Source organism: Tursiops truncatus, chromosome 2 (assembly GCF_011762595.2).
Source record: "Tursiops truncatus isolate mTurTru1 chromosome 2, mTurTru1.mat.Y, whole genome shotgun sequence".
NCBI lineage: Eukaryota > Metazoa > Chordata > Mammalia > Artiodactyla > Delphinidae > Tursiops > Tursiops truncatus.
In genome coordinates, this window is record NC_047035.1 from 86,937,846 (window position 1) to 86,950,204 (window position 12,359).

The following is a 12,359-nucleotide window of genomic DNA, read 5'->3' on the forward strand; positions in this document are numbered from 1 at the left end:
TGTTTTTTACATACATACATACATACATACCTACGATAAAGTTTAATTTCTAAATAAGGCACAGTAAGAGATTAATAATAATAAAATAGAACAATTATAACAATATACTGTAATCAAAGTGACATGAATGTGGTCTCTCTCAAAATATAATATCTTGTACTTTACTCACCCTTCTTTTGAGGATGTGAGATGATAAAATGCCTGCGTGGTGCGATGAAATGAGATGAATGACGTAGCATTAAACTACTATTGACTTTTTTGCTGATAGGTTAGAAGGAGGATCACTTGCTTTGGGTGATCTTGGATCATCAAGCCATGGCACTGTGAGTCGTTGGGTGTTAGGAGCGGGTGATGTTGATGGTTAGGGATCCCAGGAAGGACGGAGCGTGTCACCCAGATTTCATCACGTTACTCATAACAGCCCGCAATTTAAAACTTATGAATTGTTTATTTCTGGAATTTTCAGACTGCTGGTAACTGAAACCACAGAAAGCAAAACCACGGGTTGGGGTGGGTGGGGGACTACTGTAAAAGAAACGGGAAAGAAAATAGACATAGGCTAATTAGAAGTTATTAGAAAGCAGTTCTTAGTAGTCAGCAGATCACATAGCTGTTGGTATCAGATTTTCCTGCTGCCTCTTGCAGCTTTTCATCAGTGATATCACTCCCATGGCTTTAATCGCCATCCGTATGCGAATAACTCTCAAATCATCTATGCCCAAGCTCTAAACCCATATGTCCAACTTCCTACTAAAGATCTCTCGGGTGTGTCACAAGTGCCTCAAATTCAGTAGGTCCAAATCTGAAAAAGAATCATGTCCCCACTTCTCCCTCCCATCCCAAGTCTGTTTCTCCTGTGTTTCCCTATTATGGAGTATTGCAGTCTTACCTTAGTCCCCTTACTCTAGAAATTTAAACATCATCCTTAATGTTTCTTCTTTTACTCCTCTATCTAATCAATCAGTTAGACTATTCATTGTTCCCCTTTAATATCTCTCACATATATTTATCTCTCTGTTCTCATTCTGTTAGTTTGGACCAGGAATTGGCAAACTTTTTCTATAAAGGGCCAGATAGTAAATACTTTAGGCTTTGCAGTCCATATGATCTTTTTTGCAATCACTGCAGCTCCAAAGCAGCCATAGACAATATGGAAATGAATGGATGGGGCTATTTCCCATAAAACTTTATTTATAGACACTGACATTTAAATTTCATATAATTCATGAAATATTCTTTTGGCTTTTCTCTCCAACCATTTAAAAATGTAAAAACCATCCTTTGTTTGCCATCCATACAAAAGCAGGCAGCAGGCTAGATTTGGCTCACAGGCATAATTTGCCCACCTCTGGCTTAAAGGAACATTTTCTCTCACTTGAAAAACAACAGTAGTCCCCCATTCTCCTACTCTCTTACCTGGTCTCTCTAGTCTTGTCTCTCTAGTCCACTCATCATACTGAAGCCAGATTGACTTTTTAAAATGCAAATTGGGTTTCATTACGTTGTTTGAAGTCCTTTAAAAGTTGACCATAGCCAGTGGAATGTATCCACATTCCTTGGCAAGACGCTTTGTAATGTGGACCTTGCTTATCTTTCTAGACATATTTCTCGTCATTTCCCCCAACTCTCTGTTCCAGCTTAAAACTGCTTAGAACTGCTTGCAGTTTCTCTGATGTGCAGTGTTTTTAACTTCGAAATTTTGACACGTTTCCTTACCCTCTCCCTACTTCCACTGGCTAGCCACTATTCTTCCTGCTGGACTTATTTCAGTTATCATCATCTCCAGAAACCTCCTCTCATTTCCCCAAGGCTGGATTTAAATGCTTTTACTAAGTTCTGCCATCCTGTCTGTAGAATCCAATAATAGCACTTATTTTACTATAATTGCCTGTCTACTTGACTGTGTCTTCTAAATAGTAAACTTGAGTGCCTAGTGTTTATCCATTATTTCATCCCCAGTTTCCTATATGGTGCCCCATAGTACCCTCAGCATTTTTATTTTTATTTTTTGCATTAAAATGTTGATATAATTCAAAGACCATGAAATTTGCCCTTTTTAAAAAAAGTGTGCAATTCAGAGGTTTTTAGTATACTCACAAAGTTGTGCAGCCATCTCCCTATTTTATTCCAGAACATTTTTATCACCCCAAAAAGAAACCCCACGCCCATTAGGGGGTCACCCTTCATTCCCCCTCCCTTCAGCCCCTGGCAACCACTAATTACTTTTTGTCTCTATGGATTTGCCTAGTCTGGACATTTCATATCAGTGGAAGGGCCCTCCAGTCTTTTTTTTCCCAACCTTCTTCATTATTATAGTTTTCCCTGTATCATGTGCTTTAGCCAAACGGTACTTTGGTGGGGTCTTCATACATGTCTCATGCTTTCTTACCTCTGTACCTTTTCTTAATGCCACCTCCTCTATCTGAAATGCTTTTTTCTACTTATTTAGAGTTTTACCTAGCCTTCAATGCCTAATTCGGATAAGACCCCTTCCAAGAAACTTTCCTGATCATATTAGGTAGGAATCATCTCTGAAATCCTACAGTAATTATACTATTTTAGGTGCTACCTTGCCTACTGATTCTTTGAGACTGCTCTCATGTTTTCTAATTGTTTTATACTCTCCCATCCAGTACCTTGGCACAATAAGTTCTTAAAACGTAGTTGAAAATGTCATGGACACTGGAAAATAACATGACAGTTTCTTTAAAAACTAAACATAGACTTACCATACAACCCAGCAGTCTCACTCCTGGGCATTTATTCCAGAGAAATAAAAACTAATATTCATGTAAAAATCTGTACACAGTTTTTCATAGCTGCTGTGTTTGTTATAGCCAAAAACTAGAAACCACCAATATGTTCTAAAGTAGTTGAATGCTTAAACAAACTATTGTACATTCGTATCGGAATACCACTCAGCAATAAAAAGGAATGAACTATTGATGTATACAACTATGCATTATGTTGATTGAAAAAAATCTCAAAAGGTCACATACTATATGATTCCATTTATATAATATTCTTGAAATGACAAAATTACGGAGTGGAGAACAAATTAGTGGTTACCAGGGATCAGGTATAGTGGGGAAGGAGGATAGATTTGACTATAAATGATAGCATGAGGGAGATATTTGTGACGATGGAATAGGTCTGTATCTTGATTTTTGATGGTGTTTACATGAATCTATACGTATGATAAAATGGCATAGAACTGTATACATACACATTGTACCAATGTCAGTTTCCTGATTTTGATGTCATATTGTTGTATAAGATGTACCCATTGGGGAAAATTGTGTGAAGGGTATATCGGATTTATCTGTGCTATCTTTGCAATTTCCTATGAACCTATAATTATTTCAAGATGAAAAGTTAAAGTTTTTTTCTTTAGAGATTGAAGTGGTATTTAGCATAATCATTTTGCCACTCATGGTGCTGCTTTTCATCAGTATGAATCAGTCTGCACCTTTCAAAATAATGTTGCTCTTGAGGTTGACAAGATAACCTGTTTACAGTATTTTAGTTGCATTTTACAATTAGATGAAACCTGTTTAAGCAAGAACTGAGACAAAGTAGTTCTTTGATATCCTGGCTATCCAAGGCCTTGTCTTAATTTTTAAATTAAGTGGTGAGCCTTAAACTGAGTCATATTTTGGTACGCTTTAAGTTCCTGGTGCTCTTGTATACTGGCACCTAGAGGACAATGACTGCAGCAATGAGTCCTGTGTAGTATCTGTCATCCTGTGGAATGTTGATAAACAATAATTATTTTTGACTTGACATTAATTGATTCAAACAATTCTTTTCTTAATATAGAGTTGAAAATCTTCTGGTAAGATTTCGAAAAACCATACTATTAACCAATATTCAACTCAAAAACTTTTTCTTCTTTTTTTTTACATCTTTACTGGAGTATAATTGCTTTACAATGCTGTGTTAGTTTTTGCTTTATAACAAAGTGAATCAGTTATACATATACATATGTTCCCATATCTCTTCCCTCTTGCATCTCCCTCCCTCTGACCCTCCCTATCCCACCCATCTTGGTGGTCACAAAGCACGGAGCTGATCTCCCTGTGCTATGCAGCTGCTTCCCACTAGCTATCTATTTTACGTTTGGTAGTGTATATATGTCCATGCCACTCTCTCACTTTGTCACAGCTTACCCTTCCCCCTCCCCATATCCTCAAGTCCATTCTCCAGTAGGTCTGTGTCTTTATTCCTGTCTTACCCCTAGGTTCTTCATGACATTGTTTTTCTTAAATTCCATATATATGTGTTAGCATACGGTATTTTTCTTTCCCTTTAGGACTTACTTCACTCTGTATGACAGACTCTAGGTCTATCCACCTCATTACAAATAGCTCAATTTCGTCTCTTTTTATGGCTGAGTAATATTCCATTGTATATATGTGCCACATCTTCTTTATCCATTCATCTGATGATGGACACTTAGGTTGTTTCCATCTCTGGGCTATTGTAAATAGAGCTGCAATGAACATTTTGGTACATGACTCTTTTTGAATTATGGTTTTCTCAGGGTATATGCCCAGTAGTGGGATTGCTGGGTCATATGGTAGTTCTATTTGTAGCTTTTTAAGGAATCTCCGTACTGTTCTCCACAGTGGATCTATCAATTTACATTCCCACCAACAGTGTAAGAGGGTTCCCTTTTCTCCACACCCTCTCCAGCATTTACTGTTTCTAGATTTTTTGATGATGGCCATTCTGACTGGTGTGAGATGATATCTCATTGTAGTTTTGATTTGCATTTCTCTAATGATTAGTGATGTTGAGCATTCTTTCATGTGTTTGTTGGCACTCTGTATATCTTCTTTGGAGAAATGCCTATTTAGGTCTTCTGCCCATTTTTGGATTGGGTTGTTTGTTTTTTTGTTATTAAGCTGCATGAGCTGCTTATAAATTTTGGAGATTAATCCTTTGTCAGTTGCTTCATTTGCAAATATTTTCTCCCATTCTGAGGGTTGTCTTTTGGTCTTCTTTATGGTTTCCTTTGCTGCACAAAAGCTTTTAAGTTTCATTAGGTCCCATTTGTTTACTTTTGTTTTTATTTCCATTTCTCTAGGCAGTGGGTCAAAAAGGACCTTGCTGTGATTTATGTCATAGAGTGTTCTGCCTATGTTTTCCTCTAAGAGTTTGATAGTTTCTGGTCTTACATTTAGGTCTTTAATCCATTTTGAGCTTATTTTTGTGTATGGTGTTAGGGAGTGATCTAATCTCATACTTTTACATGTAGCTGTCCAGTTTTCCCAGCACCACTTATTGAATAGGCTGTCCTTTCTCCACTGTACATTTCTGCCTCCTTTGTCAAAGATAAGGTGACCATATGTGCGTGGGTTTATCTCTCGGCTTTCTATCCTGTTCCATTGATCTATATTTCTGTTTTTGTGCCAGTACCATACTGTCTTGATTACTGTAGCTTTGTAGTATAATCTGAAGTCAGGAAGCCTGATTCCTCCAGCTCCATTTTTCGTTCTCAAGATTGCTTTGGCTATTCGGGGTCTTTTGTGTTTCCATACAAATTGTGAAATTTTTTGTTCTAGTTCTGTGAAAAAGGCCAGTGGTAGTTTCATAGGGATTGCATTGAATCTGTACATTGCTTTGGGTAGTAGAGTCATTTTCACAATGTTGATTCTTCCAATCCAAGAACATGGTATAGCTCTCCATCTGCTTGTATCATCTTTAATTTCTTTCATCAGTGTCTTATAATTTTCTGCATACAGGTCTTTTGTCTCCTTAGGTAGGTTTATTCCTAGATATTTTTTTATTCTTTTTGTTGCAGTGGTAAATGGGAGTGTTTTCTTGATTTCACTTTCAGATTTTTCATCATTAGTGTATAGGAATGCCAGAGATTTCTGTGCATTAATTTTGTATCCTGCTACTTTACCAAATTCATTGATTAGCTCTAGTAGTTTTCTGGTGGCATCTTTAGGATTCTCTATGTATAGTATCATGTCATCTGCAGACAGTGACAGCTTTACTTCTTCTTTTCCGATTTGGATTCCTTTTATTTCCTTTTTTTCTCTGATTACTGTGGCTAAAACTTCCAAAACTATGTTGAATAAGAGTGGTGAGAGTGGGCAACCTTTTCTTGTTCCTGATCTTAGTGGAAATGGTTTCAGTTTTTCACCATTGAGGACAATGTTGGCTGTGGGTTTGTCATATATGGCCTTTATTCTGTTGAGGAAAGTTCCCTCTATGCCTACTTTCTGAAGGATTTTTATCATAAATGGCTGTTGAATTTTGTTGAAAGCTTTCTCTGCATCTATTGAGATGATCATATGCTTTTTCTCCTTCGGTTTGTTGATATGGTGTATCACATTGATTGATTTGCGTATATTGAAGAATCCTTGCATTCCTGGAATAAACCCCACTAGATCACGGTGTATGATCCTTTTAATGTGCTGTTGGATTCTGTTTGCTAGTATTTTGTTGAGGATTTTTGCATCTATGTTCATCAGTGATATTGGCCTGTAGTTTTCTTTCTTTGTGACATCCTTGTCTGGTTTTGGTATCAGGGTGATGGTGGCCTCGTAGAATGAGTTTGGGAGTGTTCCTCCCTCTGCTATATTTTGGAAGAGTTTGAGAAGGATAGGTGTTAGCTCTTCTCTAAATGTTTGATAGAATTTGCCTGTGAAGCCACCTGGTCCTGGGCTTTTGTTTGTTGGAAGATTTTTAATCACAGTTTCAATTTCATTGCCTGTGGTTGGTCTGTTCATACTTTCTATTTCTTCCTGATTCAGTCTTGGCAGGTTGTGCATTTCTAAGAATTTGTCCATTTCTTCCAGGTTGTCCATTTTATTGGCATAGAATTGCTTGTAGTAATCTCTCATGATCTTTTGTATTTCTGCAGTGTCAGTTGTTACTTCTCCTTTTTCATTTCTGATTCTATTGATTTGAGTCTTCTCCCTTTTTTTCTTGATGAGTCTGGCTAATGGTTTATCAATTTTGTTTTACTTCTCAAAGAACCAGCTTTTAGTTTTATTGATCTTTGCTATTGCTTCCTTCATTTCTTTTTCATATATTTCTGATCTGATCTTTATGATTTCTTTCCTTCTGCTAACTTTGGGGGTTTTTTGTTCTTCTTTCTCTAATTGCTTTAGGTGCAAGGTTAGGTTGTTTATTCGAGATGTTTCCTGTTTCTTAAGGTAGGATTGTATTGCTATAAGCTTCCCTCTTAGAACTGCTTTTGCTGCATCCCATAGGTTTTGGGTCGTCATGTCTCCATTGTCATTTGTTTCTAGGTATTTTTTGATTTCCCCTTTGATTTCTTCAGTGATCACTTCGTTATTAAGTAGTGTATTGTTTAGCCTCCATGTGTTTGTATTTTTTACAGATATTTTCCTGTAATTGATATCTAGTCTCATAGCGTTGTGGTTGGAAAAGATACTTGATACAATTTCAGTTTTCTTAAATTTACCAAGGCTTGATTTGTGACCCAAGATATGATCTATCCTGGAGAATGTTCCATGAGCACTTGAGAAAAATGTGTATTCTGTTGTTTTTGGATGGAATGTCCTATAAATATCAATTAAGTCCATCTTGTTTAATGTATCATTTAAAGCTTGTGTTTCCTTATTTATTTCCATTTTGGATGATCTGTCCATTGGTGAAAGTGTGGTGTTTAAGTCCCCTACTATGAATGTGTTGCTGTCGATTTCCCCTTTATGGCTGTTAGTATTTGCCTTATTTATTGAGGTGCTCCTATGTTGGGTGCATAAATATTTACAATTGTTATATCTTCTTCTTGGATCGATCCCTTGATCATTATGTAGTGTCCTTCTTTGTCTCTTCTAATAGTCTTTATTTTAAAGTCTGTTTTGTCTGATATGAGAATTGCTACTCCAGCTTTCTTTTGGTTTCCATTTGCATGGAATATTCTTTTCTATCCCCTCACTTTCAGTCTGTATGTGTCTCTAGGTCTGAAGCGGGTCTCTTGTAGACAATATATATATGGGTCTTGTTTTTGTATCCGTTCAGCCAGTCTGTGTCTTTTGGTAGGAGCATTTAATCCATTTATATTTAAGGTGATTATCGATATGTATGTTCCTATTCCCATTTTCTTAATTGTTTTGGGTTTGTTATTATAGGTCTTTTCCTTCTCTTGTGTTTCTTGCCTAGAGAAGATCCTTTAGCATTTGTTGTAAAGCTGGTTTGGTGGTGCTGAACTCTCTCAGCTTTTGCTTGTCTGTAAAGGTTTTAATTTCTCCATCAAATCTGAATGAGATCCTTGCTGGGTAGAGTAATCTTGGATGTAGGTTTTTCTCCTTCATCACTTTAAATATGTCCTGCCAGTCCCTTCTGGCTTGCAGAGTTTCTGCTGAAGGATCAGCTGTTAATCGTATGGGAATTCCCTTGTGTGTTATTTGTTGTTTTTCCCTTGCTGCTTTTAATATGTTTTCTTTGTATTTAATTCTTGACAGTTTGATTAATATGTGTCTTGGCGTGTTTCTCCTTGGATTTATCCTGTATGGGACTCTGTGTGCTTCCTGGACTTGATTAACTATTTCCTTTCCCATATTAGGGAAGTTTTCAACTATAATCCCTTCAAATATTTTCTCAGACCCTTTCTTTTTCTCTTCTTCTTCTGGAACCCCTATAATTCAAATGTTGGTGCGTGTAATGTTGTCCCAGAGGTCTCTGAGAAAAGAACTGAGACTGTCCTCAGTTCTTTTCATTCTTTTTTCTTTATTCTGCTCTGCAGTAGTTATTTCCACTATTTTATCTTCCAGGTCACTTATCCGTTCTTCTGCCTCAGTTATTCTGCTGTTGATCCCTTCTAGAGTATTTTTAATTTCATTTATTGTGTTGTTCATCATTGCTTGTTTCATCTTTAGTTCTTGTAAGTCCTTATTAAATGTTTCTTGCATTTTCTCTATTCTATTTCCAAGATTTGTATCATCTTTACTATCATTATTCTGAATTCTTTTTCAGGTAGACTGCCTATTTCCTCTTCATTTGTTAGGTCTGATGGGTTTTTATCTTGCTCCTTCATCTGCTGTGTGTTTTTCTGTCTTCTCATTTTGCTTATCTTACTGTGTTTGGGGTCTCCTTTTTGCAGGCTGCAGGTTTGTAGTTCCCGTTGTTTTTGGTGTCTGTCCCCAGTGGCTAAAGTTGGTTCAGTGGGTTGTGTAGGCTTCCTGGTGGAGGGGACTAGTGCCTGTGTTCTGGTGAATGAGGCTGGATCTTGTCTTTCTGGTGGGCAGGTCCACGTCTGGTAGTGTGTTTTGGGGTTTCTGTGGACTTATTATGATCTTAGGCAGCCTCTTTGCTAATGGATGGTGTTGTGTTCCTGTCTTGCTAGTTGTTTGGCATAAGATGTCCAGCACTGTAGCTTGCTGGTCGTTGAGTGAAGCTGGGTGTTGGTGTTGAGATGGAGATCGCTGGGAGATTTTCACCGTTTGATATTATGTGGAGCTGGAGGTCTCTTATGGACCAGTGTCCTGAAGTTGGCTCTCCCACCTCAGAGGCACAGCACTGACTCCTGGCTGCAGCACCAAGAGCCTTTCATTCACACAGCTTTGATGATAAAGGCGCTCTTCTTCACTGTTGTTCAAGTTCTAGGTAGAGATTTCAGACTGCCTTTACCCTAAAAAGAGCTGGAGAAGCATTGGTGGTTCTTCTCCAAAGGAAGGTACCCTCTGAATGTTTGGGAGATGAAGAAAGGAACATGTTTGTTCTTTTTCCTATGGTCTCATCCTCCAAATCACCTTTGGAATCAAACTTAAAAACTTTTGAAAATTGTTATACTATATATTAAGTAAAATGAATATTCTTGTGCAAATTTAAAATGAGTATTACAAAATCAGAACTTATTTCTAATTCTTTTTGGAAAGTGGTGTGGTATGCATAACTTAAGGATTTTTCTTTTGTACTTATGATCAAGCTCAAAGTGAATATGAGAGAACAAAAGTAAATATGAGCAAAACTACATATTCTTTAGTAAAATGAAAATGATTTTTTTTCAGGTTAAACTGCAGAACAACATATCGTATCAGATGGCAGACATACATCATTTAAAGGGTAAGAAACTTAATTACAGATTAAAGATAAAGGTCACTAAATGTCTAAAATCCTGAAGAATTAAGAAATCCTCAAGTTAAACAGCTAAATGAAATAGAATTTTTGAACAAAGCTCCTCTGATGGCAAAACATTTATCCTTTTGTCTTAAGATATAATGAAAAATTTTTAATGTTGCTTTATATATAATAAGTGCAAGTTAATATTTGAGGTCTGCATTTTAATCTTGTGCTGTAGACAGAGTTCATGCAATGAAATGTTAGAAGAATCCTCAAGGAAAATTGAGGTGTAACTTCGGAGACTGTCAGATTTCTAGGGAAAAGATTAGGGATGATTCCTCTGTACTGTGTCCAGTCTGCTAAAATAATCCACTCAGATCTAGTGATGCGTTGGAAAGATCCTCCAAACTTAATGTTTTAGATACCCCAGGATCAAAGAAACCTTCAACAAAAACTGGGAAGAAACCTGGAGACGGATTTGATAGATAGGTAGGTAGGTAGATAGATAGGTAGAAAGAAAGTAAGAAGACAGATTTTTTTTCACTTAGATGAAGTGATAGGAGATGACTAAAGCTCTTATGAAAAATAATAGGTGAAGAGAACAAGCTCTGTCATCTGCTTACATTACTTCACACTGTCACTGGCCTTTGGAGCTTGGGGTCTGAGGACTATCCCGCTTCTCCCTCATATCTTTTGATTACAACCCTATATATTTTAAAACTTTGCCTGCAGTGACTCTGAGTTTATATATGTGGGTAATACTTGCTCTCTAATTTCATAACTATATCTTTATAACCATTTTAAACCTGTTTAGATAGAATTAGGTAATATATACATATATTTTTCAAATTTATTTATATTTATTTATTGGCTGTGTTAGGTCTTTGTTGCTGCATGTGGGCTTTCTCTAGTTGCCATGAGCTGGGGCTACTCTTCATTGCAGTGTGTGGGCTTCTCATTGCAGTGGCTTCTCTTGTTGTGGAGCACGGGCTCTAGGCACGTGGACTTCAGTAGTTGCAGCACACAGGCTCAGTAGTTACAGCATGCGGGCCCTAGAGTTCACGGGCTTCAGTAGTTGGGGCGCACGAGATCAGTAGTTTTGGCTTGCGGGCTCTAGAGCACAGGCTCAGTAGTTGTGGCGCACGGGCTTAGTTGCTTCGCGGCATGTGGGATCTTCCCAGACCAAGGATCGAACCTGTGCCCCCTGCATTGGCAGGCAGCTTCTTAACCACTGCACCACCAGGGAAATCCCAGGTAATATATTTTCAAACATCCTCTTGAAGAAGTCAACCTAAGTTGACTTTGTAATTTATGTAAGTTTTGCTTCTCACCTAGCAAATCCATTAGGAAATATCATTTGTATGTTATAATCCAGACATAGGAATTATTAATTTTTTACTATCTATGATTTAGAACAGCTTTGATTTTCTGTTAAAAATTTACTTTCTGGGGCTTCCCTGGTGGCGCAGTGGTTGAGAGTCCGCCTGCCGATACAGGGGACACGGGTTCGTGCCCCGGTCCGGGAAGATCCCACATGCCGCAGAGCGGCTAGGCCCGTGAGCCATAGGCCCGCGTACCGCAAAAAAAAAAAAAAAAAAAAAAAAAAAATTTACTTTCTGGTTGGCCACAATAATTGTTGTTGCATTTGTGTCCATATTCTACTCTTTTTGACTCACAGGAGTGCACAGGATGACACAGAAGATGACACACTGTCAGTGCTGCTTCCAGCTTGCAATTTTTACAAATGATTTTGCTTGTCATCAAAGTATATTTCTTATTAAATAGTAATAGATCAGTTGAAAAGGAAGTCCTATGGGTTTTGCTAGTACATGTCAGAGAAAATGACAGCCTATGTTACTGAGTAAAAAATCTTTATTTTGCTGTATGTGTTGAAGTAGATCTTGAGATGTTTTGAAATTTTGATGATAATCTTTAGCAGAGAAAAAAGCTTTGATTTGAACTCATACCATGCAACTTTTGGTTTTAGTGCAGTTACTGAAGCTTGGATGCTTGAGATTGAATTTCATTAATGTGACTTTTGCACCCTGGGAACTCTTTCTGCTGAAACAAACTTCTTGACAAGTTGACAGTAAAATCCGTATTTGACTATTTTCATTGACATTAATGTCGGATATAATGGAATTAATACACATCAAGATCCTAAAAAAAATCTTTTAATATTTTCTTGGAAATAAGAGGATTAGGGTTGGTTTTTAATGCCTGAGAAAGTAAATTAACATTCTACTATACACTGATTTATTTTGAATAGCTTACCTTATTTTTATTCCTATTACTGAAAGAAAATTTGCAATAAA

General features: G+C 37.2%; 1 protein-coding gene across 2 annotated transcripts in view; it reads left to right on the plus strand.

Annotated features, from left to right (window-relative positions):
• Positions 1 to 12,359, plus strand: part of GOLM2 (golgi membrane protein 2) — a 109,927-nt gene that overhangs the window by 35,007 nt on the left and 62,561 nt on the right. For both annotated transcript variants that reach the window (XM_019935432.3, XM_019935433.3), the window contains exon 2: positions 9,993 to 10,047. In XM_019935432.3, the coding sequence (XP_019790991.1) occupies positions 9,993 to 10,047 (55 nt within the window). The remainder of the gene's footprint in view (positions 1 to 9,992; positions 10,048 to 12,359) is intronic.